At 44.6% G+C, this 22,990-nt stretch overlaps 1 protein-coding gene across 2 annotated transcripts in view; it reads left to right on the top strand.

Moving 5' to 3' along the window:
• FOSL2 (FOS like 2, AP-1 transcription factor subunit) overlaps positions 1-21,866 on the top strand; it is a 36,152-nt gene extending 14,286 nt beyond the window's left edge. For both annotated transcript variants that reach the window (XM_069072120.1, XM_069072121.1), the window contains exons 2-4: positions 134-385; positions 11,498-11,605; positions 15,601-21,866. In XM_069072120.1, the coding sequence (XP_068928221.1) occupies positions 134-385; positions 11,498-11,605; positions 15,601-16,116 (876 nt within the window). In that variant the 3' untranslated portion in view covers positions 16,117-21,866. The remainder of the gene's footprint in view (positions 1-133; positions 386-11,497; positions 11,606-15,600) is intronic.
• The last annotated feature ends 1,124 nt before the right edge of the window (positions 21,867-22,990 follow it).

Here is a 22,990-nt window from a genome sequence, read left to right on the forward strand (position 1 = left end):
GATTCCTTTGCGTCATGGATGCAGCAGACTGTTTAAAGCCTCTGGGTCCGTCCCATCTTGGGTCCTGCCTCCTCCTGGTTTTCTCATCTTGGTCTCACTTTATTTTGTATGTCTTTTTTTTTCTTCCTCTTAGAAATTCCGGGTAGATATGCCAGGATCTGGCAGCGCCTTCATCCCCACGATCAATGCCATTACCACCAGCCAGGATCTCCAGTGGATGGTGCAGCCCACAGTCATCACCTCCATGTCGAATCCATACACCCGCTCCCACCCCTACAGCCCACTGCCAGGCCTAGCCTCGGTCCCAGGACACATGGCTCTTGCAAGACCTGGGGTGATCAAAACCATCGGCACTACTGTGGGCAGGAGAAGGAGAGATGAGCAGGTAAAACATGGACTTGTGAAAATGAACCAGGCAAAGGAGCTTGGAAAGCCTTGTCAGGGTGGGCATCTTTCTATGGAGATGGAGAAGATGGGACTGGGAGACCTACAGCTTGCTAGCACAGTTCTTGACTAGTGTGGATAGAGCATTGTACTTGGAGTCAGGAAACCTGGGTTCAAATCTAGCCTCAGTTACTTATTAGCTGTGAGACCCTGGACAAGTCACTTCATTTCAAACTAGCCATGATTTCTTAGTCTGTAAAATGGAGCAAAAATCACAGATTTGGATATCATCATCATTGTTATTGTTTCCATTATTATCCCATATTCATTTCTTGGAGGATGAGACAGGGGAAGAGCATTTTATATTTTTGAAGCTGTCAGTAGTGCCTTTGATAGAATGGAAAGAGAGCCAGATCTGTAGTCAGAGGACCTGGGTTCAAATTCTGTCTCTGAGGCTTCCTGTTTGTCCTTGGGTAATTTCCCTAGGCCTTACATTTCTCATTTATAAAATCAAGAGATTTGATTAGATGGCCTCTGAGGTCATAAGATCATAGACTTTGAGATGGAGGAGACCCCAGGGACTCACTAGACCAAACCATTAATTTTACCATTGAGGAAACTGAGGCCTGAGGAAGCTCTTAGAATTGCCCAAAGTTACACAGATGTTCATTGTCAGAGATGGGATTTGAACCCTCATCCTCTGACTAGTGGATATTGGTTCTGTGAGTCTGTAAACTGGTGCATAAAGTCAGGGAGCCAATGGTCATGCAGCTGGAAGTCGTCACAGCAGGCCCTCTTTCTGCTTTGAATGGCTTGACTTCAGCATCTCGGTAGGATGGCATCATCTATTTGAAGGAGGAGATAGAGGATGGGCCCTATGGCTATGCCTCTGAGGGGGATTCAGGGCTTGTTAACTGATGGACACATCCACCTATGGGAGCCCATGCTTTTTAGAGGGGCTGGCTGGCCTTCGAGTTTGGCCTCTCAATTGGACTGGGGTTGGTGAATATGCAGAGGGCAGAGCCCTACAGTGTCTCCACGCCCCTGAAGGATCCAGAAAATGGTCACTGTTTGAGCATTTATGGAGCTCCTAGAGAACTTTCAAAGTGTGTGTCAGGCTGATTTACAAGCTGCTTTCTAAGTATCCTTATGAATGGGATCAGCATCAAATTTTCCATGTTCCAAAGGAAAAGGAGGCACAGGTTGGAGATTTCAGTTGAACACATTGTTTACCAGGGTCTGGACTTGCATCTGCTTGTGACCAGTGGCTGGAAGGGGCCTGAGAGGTCATCCAATCTCCATCGCTATCATTTTATGGGTAAAGAAAGTGGTAGGCTCACTGCGGGGAAGTGTGACTCATCAGAGGAGATGCAGGTGGTATGAAAGCAGGGGTCTGACCCTTGTCCCCTGATTTCTCTCTTTCCACTGCTAAAGGTTCTGATAGTGCTCAGAGTAAACTATGGTTGAGAAGAATGCTGTCACTGGAGTGTGGGGACCCAAGTTTAAATTTTGCCTTTGACATTTACTACCCTTTTGACGAGGGGTGGGGAACCTATAGTCTCAAGACCACATGTGGCCTTCTAAGTCCTCAGGTGTGGCCTTTTGACTAAATCCAGGTTTTATAGAACAAATCCTTTATTAAGGGGATTTATTCTGTGAAGCTTAGATTCAGTCAAAGGGCTGCACTTGAGGACCTCGAGGGTCACATGTGGCCTTAAGGCTGAAGTGCCCTACCCCTGCTTTTGACTTTGAATATGTCACTTAACCTTAGGGGCCCTCAGTTTCCCCATTTGTAAAATGATGCCTTTGGATGAGCTGGTGTCTGAGGTACCTTCCAGCTCTGAATATAGGAGGTTATGACAAAAGAAAATAAAACTTTTTTTCAATTCAGTTCATTCCAGAGGCAATAAGGCATAGTGGATAGTATTAGACATGGCAATAGGGCTTGGAATTCAACCTAGCCTCCCACTAACTGTATGTAGCTCTGGCCAACTCTCTTAATCTTTTTGATCCCCAGTTTCCTCATTTCTAAAAAGGGGCAAAAATAGTGTCTACCTGACCTGGTTATTGTGAAGATCAGATGAGAAAATGTATATAAAAGGAATCAAGGAAACAAACCTTTATTCACACCTACTGTGTGCTAGGTGCCAGGCTGAGCACTTTACAGATATGATCTCTTTTGATTCTCACAACAACCCTGGGAGGTAGGTACTATTATTAAACTCATTTTACAGTTGAGGAAACTGAGGCAGATGGAGGGTCAGTGACACACAACTAGTAAGTATCAGAGGCCAGATTTGAACTCGGGTCTTTCTGACTCTAGGCCCCATGCTCTATTCACTGTGCCAGCTAGCTAGTTGTCTCTAAAATGCCAACTTTAAATTACTATATACCTATGAGGGAATATTATTATTAAACAAATATTTCTTAAGTACCAACAATGAGTAAGGTACTGTGCTAGATACTAGAGATATGAAGACAAAAATGAAACATTTGCTGCCTCCCTCAGGAAGCTTACAATCTTTGAGGGTAATATAACATTTTTGTTGTTCAGTCATTCAGTTATGTCTTACTCTTCATGACTCCATGGACTATACTGTCCATGGGGTTTTCTTGGCAAAGATACTGTAGTGGTTTGCCATTTACTGCCCTAGTGGATTAAGGCAAACAGAGGTTAAGTGACTTGCCCAGAGTCACACAGTTAGTAAGTGTCTGAGACTAGATTTGAACTTAGCTCTTCCTCACTCTAAGCCCAGTGCTCTGTCTGTTGAGCCACCTAATATAACATATACACAGATAAATAAATGCAAATTAATTAGAGTAGAGAGAGAAAGAGAGAGCATCTACAACTAGGGTGGGGTTCAGAAAGGCTCCACAGAGGAGGTGATATCTGAGTTAAACCCTGAAGGAAGAAAGGATCCATAAAGGCAGAGATGAGATGAAAGTTCCTTCCAGGCATGGGGGCCAGCTTGTGTAAACACTGCCCCAGGAGCCAATGGCTTGGAGGCATCTTGTCCTCAAAGCCTGGCCACATGGCTCCCAATTTGGTCCCCTGTCACATTGCATTGGCATTGCTAACTTGTACAGAGCACAGCAGACCAGGGCAGTCATCCCCATCTGGCAGACTAGTGTGCCTCCTTGGGATGCCCACTTTACTAATAACATCCTCTTGGAGAAGGATCAGCCCCAGGTCCTTCTTCACTCTGAACAGCTTAGGAATCTGTCCTTTCATTGAGAAAGGGATAGTGGTCATCTGGCCATTATCATTGATAGTTTCAGTGTTATTTGGAATTGTAGAGCTTGTTTCTCCCAAGAAACCAGTAGTTTCCTGGGAGACCATAGATGTATCCCAGTAGGGCTATAGGGAGGGAAGCTAGGTAGTGCAGCGGAGAGACCACCAGGCTTGGAGTCAGGAAGATGAGTCTCTGCGAGTTCAAATGTGACCTCAGACACTTACTAGCCATGTCAAGTTACTTAACCCTGCTTACCTCAGTTTCCTCACCTATAAAATGAGCTGGAAAAGGGAATGGAAAAACACTCTAGTATCTTTGCAAAGTAAACCCTAAAAGTCACATTTTAGAACGGACATTCCTAGGGTGGTCAAGGACCTCAGGATCGGGCTATGTGAGCATTGTTTGAACAAACTGGGGAGGGGTGAAAGGGAGAAGAGAAGACTTGACTGGGGGAGGTGGTATATGATAGCTGTCTTCAGTCATTTGTAGTGCGGAAAGAAAGTAGATTTGTTGGCCCCCAGTGGGAAGAATGAGGAGCAAAGAGGGGAAGTCCCAGTGAGAAAGGTCTTAATTTAGTGGAAGTAAATTAGAACTGGCTATTAGAGCTATCCAAAAGTGAATGGGTGGCTTTGAGAAGCAGCAGGTTCCCCTCACTTTTGGAGGTAGTGAGCTCTGCCTCACTAGATGTGTCTTAATCAAAGTCTTGGATGAAAACTTGGCTAGGGATATGGTAGCAGGCATTCCAGGACTTTGTGGTCCTGAGATCCTTTTGAGCTCTGAGCTCAGACTTTTTGTATTTCTGTGATCTATTACAGTGATTAAACACTGTGCAAGTCAGACAGGGCAGCTCATATTAATCAGGCTTCATTCACTAAGTGCCCTGATGTTTCCAGTGAGGTCTCTTGTAATTGAGCCACCCTTTAGGATCAGCAATCATAATAATGTCTCCTATTAATGTGCTTTTCTCCATGGACCTCAAAAGATTTTACAGACGTTGTTGAGCCAGACTCTCCCAGGACGTAAATGACCCCAGGGGTGAGTCAGGCGCCCTGGGAGACGCATTGACTCTTTAGGGCTGCAGGGGACCATGGCGGGAAGATGCTGAATAGCATTTGCTTCCTCTCTATGAGTGATGCCTAACTCACACTAACACCCTAATACAATCTGGCTGGAGGTTTTTATTTGTTTGTGAGAGGAAGGGAAGGAACGAGAGGCATTTTCTGATGTTCCGTCATGAGCCAGGAACTCAGAACCATCACTCAATGGGAAGAGTAGAAATATCACCAGACTGGTAGTTAGGAGACCGGAGTTCTGGTCCCAACTCTGTCCCTAACTGGGTGGGTGACATTGGACAAGCTGCTTTCACTTATTCAAGCATCAGTTTCCTCATCTGTAAAGTGAGGGGATTGTCTTTTAGCAGAAACTTGTAAAAATAATAATAATGATAAACAAACAAACAAAAGCATTTGTTAAATACTTGGTAGGTGCCAGGTGCTAGAGATATAAAGTAAAAAACAAAATGTTTCCTGCTCTCAAGGAGCTTACATTCTATTGGGGGAAACAACATGGTTGTGTTAGATGATCTCTAGCTTTGTGATTCTATTCTAGATCTAGGATCAGAGATCTAGAACCAGGAGAGATTCTAGAGGCCATATAATCCAAACTCCTCATTTTACAAATTAGAAAACAGGATTAGAAAGGTCAAATGACTTACCCAGGTTCACCCATATAGTGTGCAGTCCAAAGTGGGATTTGAACCCAGGTTCTCAGGCTCCAGAGTCCTCTATTTTCTCTATTTTTCTGTCCTAGCCTATGCTATTTTATCCTATCCTGCCTGTCCTTTCCCATACAGTTTTCCATTCCATTCCATCTCATAAGGCTCCCTTGCTTCAAAGTAAATGACTCTTACACTAGACCCAGTTTCCTCCTGATCACCCCAGGAAGCATGAGAAGGGATCCACAGCAGAGGAAATGCAGTTCCATCCTGGATATCAGTGAGTCTCTCTTTCCTCAAAACATAACAAACACCAGGAAGGAATGGATAAGTCAGCTTCATTAACAAAATCCCCAGGCCCTCCTGCCTGGCACCATGGAAGGAATGTTGAATCTGAAGTCAATTATTCCTTTGGTGACCTTGGACAAGTTACCTTTCTCTGACCCTCAGTCTCTTTATCTATAAAAGGGAAGGGTGGAACTATATGGTTAGACCAAAGTTCCTTCTGGTTCCACTGCCGGCGTCCTAGGATCCTATTGCCCGGTGGGAGGGGCGCTGCAGCAGGAGCTGGGGCTGGCACCTGCTTGTGTTTCAGGAGCTTGTTTTCTAGAGGCCTGGGGCTCCGAGGGGAGGGTTCGTGCAGTGTGTGGGTGGGTAGGGCCGTAGTGCTGACACACACACGCTCTGACAGTGTTGATCTCATGTTCCCTGGATACTTCCTATGTTGACAGCTCCCACAACTTGCCGCACACCTCCCAAGACTGGGGTTTTAGAAGGAGGGGGTGGGGAAGTTGGGAGCAGGCCTGGAGACCTCTAGGCCAGAACTCTTCTAGGATCTAGGGATTCAGGGAAGGGAAGAACTGAAATGGTAGTGAAGATGCTGCCAAGGTCATTGCTTTGTACTGCTTGTATTTGAACATTTCAGGGATGTAGTGTTTTGTTGGTGTGGGGGTAATCCCTTCACCAACGCAGATGACAGCTTCTCTCGTACTTAGTAGATGGTCTTTGAGCCTCATCCTACACCCGGCTTGGTGATGAGCCTGTCTAAGCTTAGCTAGGATGCTGCTCACACAGCACATAGAACATGATGCCTAGTCATAGTAATAAAAATAATAGTAATGATTTATTTGGGACCAGACCTGTGATTTCATTGGTATAGGGAACTCCCAGGAATTCTACTATACCACAATATATTGGCAATAGTTCTGTAGTTAATGGTCTCAGAGGGGCACGGAGAATTTAAATGATTTGCCCAGGGTCGCATGGCTAGTGTCAGAGGTAGGATTTGAAACCCTACCTTTCTGTCACTATCCACAATGCCATAATACCTCTCTAATAGTAATGATAATCACACACATATTTGTGTCATATATAAATAAGTATGTGTGTCTCTATACAGACGTATGCACACACACAGCTTAATAGTTTATAAAGGGCTTTTATATCCATGATCTCATTTGATGATGATATTCAAAAAGGTTGGCATTTGCAAGAACCTGAAGAGATGAACAGCTCTGAGTCTCTTTTAGGAAGCTTTGGGCCAACCCATGTTAGGGCCATGTGTCTATGTGATCTGGTGAGACTACTTTGCTACCTTCTGTATAATACCTAAATAAGACCAATATTGAAGAATTACAAACATAACAATAATGTTCTTGCTGCTACTAAACTTGTTTTAGCCTGGTTCCCCCCAAAAGTCGCCAACCTCACATAGAGGTGAAGACCAGGAGTGAATATTTTGAGACCTTGGTGTTGGCCCTCAAAGCCCCTTCCAGCCCAAACTCAGGTGCCAGAGGAGGATGCCAGTGGGTGATTAGAATTCTATTGTAACCTGGGCCCAGGTAGAAGGGACCTCAGAGGTCATCTGATCCCATCTAGAAAAGGTTTTGTTTAATGAATTAATCAACAAGCATTTATTAGGTGGCTGCTATGAGCCAAGTACTATGCTAGGTGCTGGGGAAACAAAGTCAAAACTCAAACAGTGCCTGCCTTCAGGGGAGAACTACTCTACTGTGGGGAAATAATACATCCATTAATAAATATATATTGAAGAAATGCCAGATACCTACCAGGTCGTGTAGAGACAGAGGGTGCTAGCAGTTGGATGATCTGAAAAGATTCTGTGTTGTCTGTAGTGAGCTGAGTGTACAAGGAAGTGAGGTGAGATGAGGAATTGCATTTACAGATGTGGGAGATGGTCAGTGCAAAGCATGGAGAGAGGCAATGGAGAGTCTTGTGGGAGGAGGAGCAAAAAGGCCATTTTGAATAGAGAGTACTCTTTGGAGGGCCAGGTTTGGGAGAACTTTAATTATTTTTAGCCCTGGAGCTTGCTGACTATAGAAGTATGACATGGTCAGATCTGCCCTTGAGGAAAATTACATTGGCAGCTTCATGGAGGTTGGAGGGGAGAGAGGAGAGGCATCCATTAAGGGGTTGTTGGAATAGTCCAGGTGAGAGGTCATGAAGGCCTGTACTAAGATGGCGGCTGTGTGCGTTGAGACTGGGGAGAAGAACAACAAACGTGAAGACAGAATCAACAAGATTTGGCAGCTGAGTGGGTGCGTAGGGGGACAGAGCGTGAGGAGGCTGGGATAACACTGAGGCTGTGAGCTTCAAAGACTTGTAGGATGGTGATGATTGAGGGAGTGCTCCAAATGGCTATCGTGTGTATGGAAAAGGCCCCCACCTGGCAGGTAGAAGACCTGCTTCTGAAGCTTTTCCCTGCCGCTTACTAATTGTGCCATCTTGACAAGTCACTTGACTTAACTTGGACCCAATGTCTTTGTCTATAAAATGGGGATAATAAGGCCTGCCATGCCTGCCCAACAGGGCTGGTGTGCCCTCAGATGAGATGATGGATATGACAGCCCTTTATAGTAAACTTTAAAGCACTCTATACAGAGGAGGCAGTGTGGTACAATGGAAAGAGCCTTGGTTTGGGAGTCATAGGATTTGAACTCGTATCCTGTCACTAGCTGAGTGACTGTGGACAAGTCCCTTTGCCTCTCTGGGTCTTAGTCTGGATCAGAATACTGAAGTTCCTTCTAGCTATAAATCTAGGAGCCCAGGGTCTGGTATATGTAAGGCATTATTACCATTACTATTACTATTGTGATTATCATTCTTGTTAGACACCATTGGCAGCTTATTTGGGGAGTCTCATCACCAGGTTGACTGCTAGGGGATGGATTTTTTGCTGTAAATATCTGCTGCTCTAGCAGAAAGCAAAAGTATATATGTGGAGAATAGGGGTGGGAACAGAGCTTAGCCAGAGAAAACCCTTAGGCAAAGCTTGTCATTGAGTCATTTCGGTCATGTCTGACTTTTGGTGACCCCATTTGGGGTTTTCTTGGCAAAGATCCTGGAGTGATTTGCCGTTTCCTTCTCCAGCTCATTTTACAGATGAGGAAACTGAGGCAAACAGGGTGAAGTGACTTGCCCAAGGTCACACAGCTAGTAAGTGTCTGAGGCTGAATGTGAACTCAGGTCTTCCTGACTCCAGGCCCCACACTCTATCCACTGCACCATCTAACTGCCCCTAAGGGTAATCAGAGAGCCAAATAGTCAAGTCAGTGAGCGTCTATTTAAGCTAGACAACTGAGGAGGCTGCAGTAGACAAGGGGTCCCAGATGCTCCTGGGTGATGTTAGTATTGTCTCTTCTCACCTCCTCACACTGTGTGCTTAACTCTTTTCACCTTCCTCTGTACCTGCAGAGTGCCTTCATGTCAAGGCAATGGCCTCACATATTTTCTTGGAGATATTTTTGCCTGATGGAGGAAGAGGGATGCAGTCTAGTACCATCAGTGCTGGGGTTTTGAGGGTCTCTACCTAAGTGAGAGTGATAAGGTCATGTACATAAATCATAGACTGCACAGGAGAATGTAAGCTTCTGGTGAACAGAGGCTGGATTGTCTTTGATTCTTCAAGGCCTACTGCAATGCTCAGCACATAGTAGGTGCTCATTAAATGTCTGCTAAATTGAATTTGTTGTATGGGGTCATCGTGTTTAGAGTTAGCTGGCCATATCCTCTGACTCATTGGTCAGTCTTGTTGCAGAGGATCATGAAATGAAGAATCCAGACAATTGTGGAGACTATAACATAGCTTTTTCTTTTTTATTCTCCTGAACTATCAAGGAATTGAGCCTTGAGTCAGATGTTCAATTCAGCATGTCAGTCAACAAGCATTTATGAATCGACAAGTATGTACAAAGCCCTGTACTAGGTAGATTCTGGAAACACCCTCAAGAAGCTTACATTCTTTTTTTTTTTCCCTTTTTTGGAGGGGGGAAGGCAGAGCAATTGGGATTAAGTGACTTGCCCAAGGTCACATAGCTAGTGTTAAATGTCTGAGGTCAGATTTGAACTTAGAGCCTCCTGATTCCAGGGCCAGTGCTGTATTTACTGTGCCACCTAGTTGCCCCAAGGGGCTTACATTCTTAACAAAAACAGCAACTGAAGAGCTACTGAATGCTTTTGTGTTTACATCATAGTCATTTCTAGAAATGTTTCTCCTTCCCTCCTCCCATTGAACCCTTTATCATAATGAAGAAAAACAGTTTGAATGTATGACAGTGTATACATGATTTTGCTTCTATGGTCCACCCACTTCTTTTTGGAAAGTGGAGGGATGCTTCATTAGCTGTCCAAGGAGTTTACGTTCTAATGGGACAGCTGTCATAATGGATGCTTTACTCCATCCTTTGACCAGAGCACCAGCTGCTCTCTGGGGGTGGGCAGCAGTCTCACACATCCAGTGCCCAGTGAGGATGATTCAGGCCCTGAGAGGTCACTCAATTGTGGCCATATTCCTTGAAAGCCATGTCCCCAACAGTGCCTGGCACCTTTAGCAGAGTGTTTTACTCAGTGAGTATTTGTTGATTAAGTGAAATCATGTATGCAAAGCATTTTATCTCCTTCAAAAAATATATAAATGTCAGCTATTATTATTAAAATCACCATTGTTATATTTTAATGAAAAAAGCTTTTGTTTAATCATGTCCAACTCTTTGTGACCCCATTTGGAATTTTCTTGGCAAGAGACACTGGAGTGGTTTTCCCCTTCTCCAGCTCATTTTTACAGATCAGGAAACTGAGGCAAGCAAGGTTTAGTGACTTTCCCAAGGTCACACAGCTAGTAAGTGTCTGAGGTCAAATTTGAACTCAAGACATGAGTCTTCTTGACTCCAGGCCCAGTGTCCTATCTACTTCATCACATAGCTGCACTGGGAACAATAATAGAATCGTGGATCTAGTCCTGGAAAGGACTGCTGAGACCTTGAACTCCAACTCCATTTTACACTTGAGGAAATTGAGGCCTAGACAGGTTGTGGATTTCCCAGTGTCAGAGGTAGTAAGGGACAAAGGTGAGAATTGGAACCCATTGCCTCTGACTGACTCCAGGTCCAGTCCTCTTTTCCCACTGTCCGATGTAGCCTCATTTGAGTTGAATCACACATATCTAGGACTTTCTCCCAGAGCATGTGACAGATCCTCTCAGGTGAGGGTCTAAGGAAGGTTTAAGTGTAGATAGTGTCACAAGGTCCTTTCTGACTGTCCTGATACATCTCCTATGTGCTGGACCCCAGTGGAACCAGGAAAGATTCCTTATGTTTTTCTTTCAGGATAGGGCTAGGTTCCTCATCTACCAAATGGGGATAATGAACCTGGCAGGGGTGACATGGGGGCTGGGAGGGATAATTAGTTAGAGTTTGGAAGAAGCTGCTTATGCAGGTGGGGTCAGACTAGGCAATGAGTGGAAATCTCTCCAGTGTGCATTCGCAGCTTTTACTCTTTGCTCTTGGCAAAGCATCAGGGGCTGACATGACAAAATATGTCATCTCAACACATCTGGTGAATCCCAGGGTCCATTTCTGCCTCATAGAGAACAGACCCTGTTCTCTTCTTCAGTATTGAACATCTCTCTCTTCACGTGTCTTTGCTTGGTGAGTTACTTGCTCCTAGCTGTGAAAGAGCCTTGAACTGTGGTCTCAAGTTAAACATCTCTCCCTGTTGAACCCCAGTCTAGCTTCCTTCCTATGCAATTTCTCCTGATTTCTAACTAATTTCAAATATTGGCTTCTGAAAAAACCATCTAGAGATTGGCTCAATTCTTATGGTTTTTCATTTCTAAGTTGTCTCCTCTCCTTTCTGTCCACACATCTAGCTGTCTCCCGAAGAAGAAGAGAAGCGAAGAATTCGGAGAGAGCGCAACAAGCTTGCTGCGGCCAAGTGCCGTAACCGCCGCCGGGAGCTGACTGAGAAGCTGCAAGCGGTAAGAAGTGTTGCTTGTGGTGAAGGGCACTAGGCTCCCTGCTCTAACACCTTGTCCTCTTTAGACCTCTGGAATTCATCAATCCTAAAAGCAAGTGATGGCGTGGACCTACACTAATATAAAAATTTCCAGCCTTTAAGAGCCAGTGTAAGCCTGGTTCTACCCATGGTCAGCCCACTATCCTGAATTTAGTCCCCTGCATTTCTTTTTTTCTTTTTCTTTTTGCCTTTTGGAGGGCATTTGGGGTTAAGTAACTTGCCCACGGTTACACGGCTATTTGTGTGTGTGTGTGTGTGTGTGTGTGTGTGTTAAGTGTCTGAGGCCAGACCCGAACTCAGGTCCTCCTGACTCCGGGGCTGGCGCTTTACTCACTGCACCACCTAGCCGCCCCAGGCCCCTGCATTTCTAAACACCTCCGACATTAGGGGCTAAATCTAGTAGAGCTTCTCTCCCCGTCTAAGATCGGTAAAAAGATATTTTGCCTAAACTCCATAGTTTGGGTTCCATTTTTGACAAAGATGAGTCATATTCCATGACTGTGCACCTTAAATTCTTCATGTCCTTTGTTGGCATAAACATCCTAACCTCACCCCACACCATGTCAAATGAGCCTTTCTCTGTGGTCTTGGCACTTCCATTCTGACCTTGTGAGTCACTCTCTCTAGCTCCTTAGTCACCCAAGCTCTTGGGTGTCCATGACCTTCCCCCCCTGACCCTTGATCTGACCAATCTCAACATCATCCTAGTTAAAGAGTCTATAGTTCCTAAGAAGAGAGAATAGAAGATCTGGATTGGTCCAAATCCTTCTAGCCTCATTCAAAGATGTCTATGGGAAGGAGAGTACATTCTAGGTACTAGGTCTCGTATGACATGAGAGATACCCTTACACATGAACAGCACTCTTTTAGTTTGCCAGGAAACAAAGAATCTAGAGCAGGAAGGAACTGGGCAGTCCACCAACCTCCTCAGTTTATAGATGAGAAAGCCTAGATTCGGAGGGTTGAAGGAACTTGCTCAGAATTACAGAGGTAGGAAGTGGGAAAGTCAGATTGTGAACCCATGTCCTGAGTCCAAATCTAGGGTTCCATCTACCCTGCCTCTGACTGGAATCCATGGGGCCCTTCAATGATGACCCTTTCACAAGTGAATTCTGCAGTGTTGAATTTTCAGGAGTAGATGGCAGGGCTATTGTCAGAAATCACATGAGGATGTTTCTTTTTTTCAAACCCTAAGTGAGGGGGCAAATCCATGATAACAGATCCACAGAAATGGGTAGAGAAGGTGGGGAGGGGGTGGAGAAAATGATGAAGCAAAGATGGAACCATATGATTTTGGATCATTGGATCAGGGCTCCAGAGCTTGAAGATTCAAAAGCCATCGAGGGCAAACCCTAATTTGAGAGATGAGGAAACTGAGATCCAGGATAGGTTACATGATTTGCCCAAGGTCACATGGGAGGCAGAGGTAATTCGTCTTTATCTTGGTATCTGGACATTGTTTTTATTGGTATCTGAAAACTTGCCACTTTCCAACTTTGTCTTTCGCCACAAATCCTAATTCTGATCATTCATAATAGATTTAGATTTAGAGCCGGAAGGGGCCTGAGGACCCATCTAGTCCAATTCCTTCATCATTTTACACATAAGAAGACTTTGGCCCAAAGATGATAAGTCACTTGCCCAAAGGTCACAAAAGGTAGTTATTATCAAGAGTGGGATTTGACTTCAGAGCCCCATTGCTTCAGTTTGACAAATATTAATTAAGCACTTGCTAGGGGCTGAGACTGCAAAGACCACAACAAAACAGTCCTTGCCCTCAGAAAGTTAACATTCTCCTGATCCTCAGAAAATCCTGACCCTCCAAAGCTAGAGTAAACCCTTGCAAAGTCCCACGTTCCTCTCTGAGGCCCTGTACCTTGCCCCTCCCTTCCCCTCACAGGTCCCTCGGCCACATCCTCCACAGGAAACCTCTCGTAAGCCCGTGACGCTTGTCAAACTCTTGAGACAGATGGAAACTTTTCTCCTGTAACTGTCCTTCACGTCCTGCTTTGTCTGACTCTTGTCTAGTACTCTTCTTTAAATAGTAGGAGTTTGCATTGGGTGGAGGTAGGGGGCATCATGTAGAGAGAGGAATAGGTTGGTATTTACTGCCTTAGAAATTTCTCGGTATACCTTATCTGGTTACATGATCTGCCTTGAAAGGTGAAGAACAGAAATTGACTCCTGAAATCTTGAGACCCATGCTGATGTAATTGGGGAGGAAATAAAGGGAAGGAAGAGACAATAAACATCCATATAGCACCTACTATACACCAGGCACTGTGCCTGGTAAGCTGGTAAGAGTCTTGAGGCTGGAATTGAATTCAGGCCTTCCTGACTCCAGGTACATATAGCACTCTTATCTACTACTCCCCCAGCTGCCTGAAAGAGAAAGTGAATTTGGGTTTGAGGATAGTAGTTGGGAGGGAGGATGGAGCATAGGAAGAAAAGGGTAGATTCCCAAGAGATACTGCTTTTTCAGGTCTCATTTTAAATATGCTGAACTTGGGAGGCACATGGGACATTGAACTGGAGATACCTCTGTGATGTATTCTATTGCTAGTACCTTGGGAAAGTCAATCATCCTCCCCAGGTCTCAGTTTTCTCATCTGTAAAATGGGAAGTTGGACTGGATGTCCTATGAGGTCCCTTCCACCTCTAAAACTATGATCCTGTGACCTCACTCAGGAAAGCATCGCCACATACTGGCAATGGATGTCCCGTGATTATCCTAGGAGACAACATTTCCTTCTCTTCTCCAAATGCCCTTTTCTCCATTTTGTGTGGACTTTGGAGACAAGAAATATCTTATCTTTTAGGTGTTTTAGAATTCTTAACTTTGGGTCCAAGATGGTGAGGTGGGATGCTGTTATTCCTTCATGTGTTCTTTCATTCATTCAACTAAAAGATTAATTAAGCACCTACTGTGGGGTAGGCCCTGAGGGAAGAACAAAGCTTAGATAACACACAGGATCATAAGATAAAGAATAACAGATCTATAATTTAGAAGAATCTCAAGATTGTCTAGTCCAATCCCTTTACATGATTTCTTCAAGATGGGAATTTACAGTCTAGCAAGGTGTTAGCTTAAGAAGGTACAAACACAGAAAATTGGAATGCATATATGACAAGTTCATTGAAGGTTGCAAACAAAGTGCTCTGTGAGGTCTTGGAGGAAAGTCATTACCAATGGTGATATCAGGGCAGGCTTCATGGAAAAAGTGGGATTTGAGTAGTTGTTTAATGGATGGTAAGAATTCAACAGGGATGGGTGGCTAGGTGGCACAATGAATAGAGCAGTGGCCCTGGAGTCAGGAGGACCTGAGTTCAAATACAGCCTCTTTTACTTTACTAGCTGTGTGACCTTGGGCAAGTCCCTTAACCCCAATTGCCCTGCCCTCCCCCCTCCAAAAAAAAAAAACCCCAAGAATTCAACAGGGAAAGAGGGGAGGGTGTGGCATTCTAGGCATAGGGAGTATTGCGTTGGGGAGGGCTAGGGAACAGTTGACTTCGGCTTAGGCGTAGGGGAATATAATGAGACAAAGATAAAAAAAGGAGGGTGGGATCAGGTCTCTCCTGATTCATCTGGGCAGTCTTGTTCAGGTCCAGGTTAAAATTAGATGCTTTTACAGGGTTCCTTCCAACTCTTGAGACTCCATGTTTTTTGATTGTTATGTGTGGGTCCACAGAAATTGTTAGTGGTCATTCCTAAGTCTGGACTTGAGACACTGTACAGCGGTCCTCTGGTATCAGGGCCTGAATTTCAGTCCTGACTCTCGATACTACTTGTGTGACCTTGGTCCTCAGTTTCCTCATCTATAAAGTGACCAGGTGACCTCTGAGGTTCCTTCCTGCTCTTGGTCTATGATCTTTTGGTCATATATTAACATTGAGAAAATAGAAGGGAAAACAGGGGTTCTTTCCTTTGACTTCACTCAATTTCTCTTCTCCCAACAGGAAACAGAAGAGCTAGAGGAAGAGAAGTCAGGGCTGCAGAAGGAGATAGCTGAGCTGCAGAAGGAGAAGGAGAAACTAGAGTTTATGCTGGTGGCACATGGCCCTGTGTGCAAGATCAGCCCTGAAGAGCGTCGGACCCCGCCATCCCATAGCCTGCAGTCCATGCGCCCCGGCAGCGGGGTAGGTACTGTTGTGGTGAAGCAAGAGCCCTTGGAAGAAGAGATCCCATCCTCCTCCTCTTCAGCCCTGGACAAGGCCCAGAGGTCCGTCATTAAGCCCATCAACATTGCTGGGGGCTTTTATGGGGAGGAGCCCCTCAACACCCCTATTGTGGTGACCTCCACTCCAGCTATCACCCCGGGCACCTCCAACCTGGTTTTTACCTACCCAAACGTGCTGGAGCAGGAGTCCCCCGTGTCCCCTTCTGAGTCATGCTCCAAGGCCCACCGGAGAAGTAGCAGCAGCGGGGACCAGTCGTCAGACTCCTTGAACTCTCCCACTCTCCTGGCTTTGTAACCCAGCTGGGTGCTGTCCTTCCCAGCTCTGGAGGGGAATGAAGGGAAGCTACCCTCCACCTTCTCCACTGTCTCCTTCCCAGGGACCAGCACACTGGCAATGAGTGACAGCAGAGAGAGGGACACTACAGGAGACTTTGGCTCTGGGGAGAATGAAGTGAACTCTGGCGACGAGGAGAACGAAGGACCTCAGGGCAGACCAGTGGATGAAGTGGGGCCTCCCTCATTAATCCCACAGGCAGTTCCTGTTACCTTCGAAACTTGGGAGAATTCTGTTTTGTGGACTCGTGTATCTCCCTGAAGTTGATCTGGACCATTGCTTTCCCTTTCTTCTGATATTGTATCTTGGAGTGATGGTTTCTTTCCTTGGCTTACTTTCCCCCATGGGGGCACATTCGGTGCTTCCCCTCCCACTCAAACCATTCCTGTTCAGCTTGATTCCCCTTATATCGATTTCTCTCCCTTTTTTGTTTCTCGCCCTTCTGGGACATTTCATGAGGGTGGTCTCAGCACTTAAGACTCCCTTGAGAATCTTTATTTGTTTCTGGAGGTAGGGCTGTGAGTAAATGATTTTCCTTGAGTCTGAAGTGTGTGGCTTGGGATACTGGGCCTAAAACCAGGAAACAGGCCACCAAAGGCTCCCCCAGAGACATGCCCCAGACCTACCTCCTGGCACTCTCCATAGAACCAGCCTCCCCCACCCCCCACCCCCAACCTGTTCCACCCTCTGTACAGAGCTAAAGAGAGGTAGTTGCTGTGGCTGTTCTAAGAAGAAGGTGTTCGTGGAGGCAGGAGATGAGAGGCACAGCTCCCCGTGGGTGCGTGCCTGCGTGTGTGCGTGCAGTCAGAGCTGGCTTTGCAAAATGCTTAATTACCAACCCAGGAATAGCGCCAACAAAGCCAGGAGGGTGCCAGCGCTGGCTTCCCCCTCTTCGCTGCTGCCTCGAACAGGGCGTCTCCCATAATTACTGCCTCTCCACTTGGTCCAGGGACCCTTCTCTCTCCTGCCTGCATGCCTGCCTGCCTGCCTCCGGAGGCCTCCCTCCCCTGGGAATCAAGGCAGCCCTCTCCAGGCTCCACCCTCTCCCCCTACAGACGCTCAGAGTGACGCCACCCACGGAGTTTTAATGAGCGTGGGCCAACTCTCCCCATCCCTACTGAGGCGGCCCCTCCCCAGCACGGAGGGGAGACACCACGATACAGCATTGGCCTAGGATAAAAAGGGAATGGGGAGAGGGGTGGGGTAGAGGAAGGAGGTAGTTGCTATGATGGTTTTTTGCAGCTCTCTGGCACCCAAGAGCAAACAGACCAATCTCAACCCCTATGCCCTTACTTGTCTCTGTTATTACACCGATGAGGACAGCTCCTGTCCCCTCTGGCACTTTGCTAACTGGTGGATTGAGAGTTTTTTCCGATTTAATCTCCCTTCCCCCCAACCTTCTCTTCTGGTCCAGACAATCCAGTGGTGAACACTTGTATGGGGTCACTGAGCTGATTTTGCTTATTCAGAGTGGGGCCAGATCTGGTTGATCCCCCTGACTGCGAATGGCTGAGATAAGCTTTCTCCTCCTGCTGCTGTTGGAGAGCAGAGAGCCTCATTTTACATGTGGGAAGAGAGTCATGGGCCTCCACTGAGAACACAGCTTCTGCTTGGCCCAGTCCCTTTCCCTTCACTCCCTTTAACTAAAGCCTCTGGTCCTGGGATCAGGTAGGGGATTCTTTTGGGTCCATTAACTTGGTTCCTATCAGTCCTCCTGATCAGTAACTAATTGATTCAGTCACCTTGGTAGGTTTTCCTTTGGTTTAAAAGAAATCCACTCCCACTGAGGCATTCCTTTGAAGGAGACCCACTTGTTGGCAATTAGGCTCCAAAGATTGGGTGGCGTTTTTTAAAACATTTATTTAAATCAAGCCCAGTGGGGGCAGGTTTTCTAAATTGGACACTGAAGTGAGCAATGAGACATTAAACTGCTTCATTTGCTCACCCAGATCACTTTACATGGCCATATCTAATACAGATTGAGCACCCAACATCCATTGGTCACCTAGGGAATTTGACATATCTCCTTTCTACTGGTCCCTTATAGCTGGGGTGAGGAGTGTGTGTGTGTATGTTGGGGGGTGATTGTTACATAAGATGCTGGGAAAACCTAGATTAGGAGGAGGATGGGATCTCATTAAAAATGCACATTTTTCTTAAAACAAAACACTCCAGTGCAAAATGCTTTAAAAACAATTTCATTTCCACATTGCCTGGCCCTGTTAGAAACTCCTTCCTGGTTGTCCAGGAGGCTCTGGGAACTTCATCCCCTAAGTGAACTTGAATATTTTAGGTTTCTGACTTCCACTTAAGCAAAGAACTCCCGAATGAGCCAAGACCCAGCATGAGGTGGTGGAAAGTGAATGAGGTATGCCTTACTCTTAAAGGGTTAATCATCTCTAGTTGCATTGGTGTCCAAGCTGGAGCCCTTTGCAAAATATGCATATACATATATATTAAATGAAGCTGCTCTTCTCTGGTCTTAAAAAATATCCTTTACTTCCCTCTTTGCCCAGGATTGATCTGAAGGTAGGTCAAAGTCTCTTCCACTGAGGCTACCCTGGACAATGCATAAGCATGGATCATAGAGCTTCATTCATTCATTTAACAAACATCTATTAAGTACCTATGTGCCAGGAACTCCACTAGGCTCTGGGGATACAAAAACAAGCAAAAATGGGCCCTAAGCTTGAGAAGCTTATGTTCTTCACATTTAGATCAATTGGGCAACAAACATTAAGTACCTACTGTGTCCCAGTTACTATTAGGTAATGGGGGTACAAAGACAAAAAGATAGTCCTTGCCTTCAGGGATGTTTGTGGAGTTGAACAGAAAGCCATGGTGACTTTGGGACCATTTGTGGGCCAAAGCTAAGTGACCCATGTAACACCTTCAGAAGGTCTTATAGCTTGAGGCCTTCTCTCCACTCAGGACCTGCTCTTCTGTGGGAGCTCTCTCAAAGATAATGGTTTTATTCAGGGAAGATAAAATTTGCACCTAAGTGATGATTAATATCTTCAATTTTCTGAGCACTTCCTTTCAGGGGAAAAGTCAGAGAGACTGATACATCTCCACACCAATACACACATATTTTTCCAAGCAGGAGTTAGTGTCAGGTCAACTGACTCCTAGAAAAGAGTGCTGAACTTGAGTTGATTGGGATGGAGACTGCTCTGTTTCCCAGGGTATAGGGTCAGTGAAGCAGCATTTCAGTCTGGAGTCAGACTGGGTTGGGAGCAGCTTTCTGAGAAGGCCAGGCATGTTCTGAGCCAGAGTATGGAACGCCCAGTCCTTTCTGCTGCCTGGCTGACCTCTCTTGAGAACAAGCTATTCTCTGGCTGGACTGAGGAGGGCCAACTGACCGGGAAAGGAGGGAGGATCTAGGTGAAGCTTAGTAAATTGCCAGGGCCAATTCCAAGAAAAGAAGATTGGATTTTGTTTTTTTGGGAAAAAAATAAACATTCTCTTCTGCCTGCCTGGAGGGCTGTACACATCCATTCTGGTCCAACGTCTTGAGTCATCCTCTCAAGAATCTGACAAACAAAACTAAGCAGAAGCTGCTGGTGATGTTTCTCTTTTCTGCCTCCACGGAGGCTTTGCCCTTCCTTAGGCTGCGGTCTTTCCCACAGCTCACGCTCTGGAGAAATGAAAGGTTTCTTCTCCTTTTCTTGAGGAGCAGTCAGTGCTGCTATGGTCCCCTGGATTTTACCCCTGGACAGTTTTCCTTCTCTAACTAGACACTCTGAGGGCTACTTGTTTTCTCCTTTCTACCTCTGAACTCTTCCTGAGATTAGAGTTGAGGGGACAGTGTAGTGCCCACTAGGGTTCCACAGTAATGCCTTCTCTCAGCACCTTTATTTTGGGGGTACAGTCTAAGACTAGCTTGGGATAGTCTAGGATACACAGCAAATTCAGGACTTGTTAGTACCTTGTTTGAAATGAAAGGGTTATCAATTATCAACTATTACAGTACCTGCTGTTTTGTCTTCCCCCTCTCCTTTTTTCCCTCCCATCCTTCTTCCTCATCCTCTTAATGAGGGGACTGGCCTACATGGCTTCTCTGATCCTTCACAGCTCCAAATCTGATTCTTTTCCTCCTCCTCCTCCTTTCCCTCTCCTCTCCCTCTCTTTCTTCCTCTTCTCTTGAAGTTGACATTTTCTATCCCTCTACTTTGCTTCCTCTCCTGAAAAGAATCATGGCTTTGGAGTCAGTCATTATTACCACCTTTGTGATCTTTGGGCAAGTCACAACCTCCTTAGACCTCAGTTTCCTCATCTGTAAAACAATAGACTGGTCTCTGAAGTCCCTTCAAGCTCTAAATCTATGATATAATGATGCTCCTGCTTCTCCTTCCCTTAGCACCTTTATTTTGGGGGTACAGTCTAAGACTAGCTTGGAATAGTCTAGGATACACAGTAAGTTCAGGACAAGACAGTTTTTGGCCAATACAATTTTATTTTCGATGCTTAACCAAATCTGTCTGAAGCCTTCATCATAAAGGCCTGTTTAGCCCTCTTTAAAAGCCAATATCTCCTTATTGGCAAGCAAATGTGTGTGTGTGTGTGACCGCTCCAACAAATAAAACCCAATCTAACCACCACTAACAATAACTTCCCATGCTCCTTCCCCCCTAAAAATTAAAAAAGGGGGTTATTTTGTGTGTTTTTATTTCCTGAATCCCCTAGCATGCTAGCAACAGCAGGATCTTAAAGGGGTGGGTCAAACATTGGGGGATGGAGGGAGAACACAAGCTACATTTATTTCATTATTTATTAAAATGTTTACATTTTCTTTGTGTTATTCTAAACCTGACTATAAAAAGAAAGCATTAAAATACTCAGTTCTGGGGATTTTTTTTTTTTGGTAAGATTTTTTTAGGCTGATGATGCTTTTTTTTTTCTTCTAAAATGGTTTGTGACTTGTGTTTGTATAAAATGTACAAAGAGATTTTGTGTCTAAAAATGGATGGTCATTCCTTTTGGGGCAGAGGTCAGGAAGAAGTCCAGCATGGTATGAAAATATGATCAGAGCCCTGTCCGCTAAAAATTGTTTTCTCTCCCTGTGTGATTAAAAGTCAATTCCATTTATTCTAGTTTGTGGTTAATTAATAGTGAAAAAGAAACTACTCGTCTGTGTATAGAGAATAGGTATCAGGGTGTCTTTTTTGGCAAGGGGAGGAGAAAGGAATTGTATATATTTTGATATATGTTCAAAATAATAAATCATTATGTATTAGAGATATGTCATTGACAGACATTAAAGCCTGCTTTAAAGATCTTGAAAGGCAAAACAAGTCAAAGAAGATTCATACAGATTTATGGGGAATTGAACTATTTCTTGAGCATCAGTTTAGGGTTTTACTTCTTTTTTTGTTTCCTTCAAAGTGATAGTGATTTTTTGCCTGGGATGAGGCCCAAGGCAGGGCCTAGGGCCTGTGCTCACGCCTTTTGTGTAGGTAGTTGTGAAGATCAGGAGCTTGCTCAGCCCCTGAAGCATCTTTGGCTGTGTATGTTTTTTGTTTTGTTATTTTACTGTAATACAAACCTACAGTATTTGCACTAAACAAAAAAAAATAAATAAAAGAGAAAGCTTGTTAGAAAAAGCTTGCTGCTATGGAAGAAAGAACATATTGAAAAGTTTTTGTTTTGTTTTTTGCTTTTTCAATTTAAACTGAGTAGCATTTTGTAGAATAAAATGAATTAAGATTGAAGTGCTTGATGGTTTTTTTCTTTCTCATCCCTCTTCTTGCCTTTGGTATTGCCTCTAGAGTTTTATTTTTTCCTTTTTTTTTTTTTACACATCCTTTCTCCATGGTGAAGTTGTCTATCTTGGGTGGAACTGGACTGGTAACTGGACAGCAAAAATTCAGCAATTCAATTCGGAAAATATATGTGTTGGACATTGTACTAGCCCCTAAGGGATAGGAAGACAAAAAAGTCCTTACCCTCAAGGAGCTTCCATTCTGCTAGGGGGAAACAATGTCCAAACAGAGAAGTAAATACACAATATACAGAAATCATTTCAAAGGAGGACACGCTAACAACTAGGGAGAGTGGGATCAAGAGGAAAAATTGGGAAGAAAAATGAGGATGATGCAAGAAAATCATGAAAAGAGAGTCAGCAACCTGACTGAAGAAAATGACACCTTAAAAAACAGACTAACTCAAATGGCAAAAGAGGACCAAAAAGGCAATGAGGAGAAGAATGCCTTAAAAAGCCGAATTTGCCAGATGGAAAAAGAATCTCAAAAGCTCAATGAGGAGAATCATTCCTTCAGAATTAGATGGGAGCAAATGGAAGCTAGTGACTTTACGAGAAATCAAGATACTGTTAAACAGATCCAAACAAATGAAAGAATAGAAGGCAATGTGAAATATCTCATTGGAAAAACCACTGACCTGGAAAATAGATCCAGGAGAGATCATTTTAAAATTATTGGATGACCTGAAAGCCATGATAAAAAAAAACGAACCTAGAAATCATCCTTCAAGAAATTCTCAAGGAAAATTGCCCTGATGTTTTAGAATCAGAGGGCAAAATAGAGGTTGAAAGAATTCACCGATCACCTCCTGAAAAAGATCCCAAAAAGAAAACTTCTAGGAATATTATAGCCAGGTTCCAGAATTCCCAGATTAAGGAGAGAATATTACAAGCAGCCAAGAAGAAACAATTTGAATATTGTGGAAACACAATCAGGATAACCCAGGATCTGGCAGCTTCTACATTGAGGGATCGAAGGGCTTGGAATATGATCTGGATATCAAAGGAGCTGGGATTAAAACCAAGAATCACTTACCCAGCAAAACTGAGTATCATGTTTCAGGGGAAAATATG

The sequence above is a fragment of the Petaurus breviceps genome, unplaced genomic scaffold (assembly GCF_028583685.1).
Source record: "Petaurus breviceps papuanus isolate PSGF00001 unplaced genomic scaffold, PetGlider_PUasm1.0 90845, whole genome shotgun sequence".
NCBI classification, from domain to species: domain Eukaryota; kingdom Metazoa; phylum Chordata; class Mammalia; order Diprotodontia; family Petauridae; genus Petaurus; species Petaurus breviceps.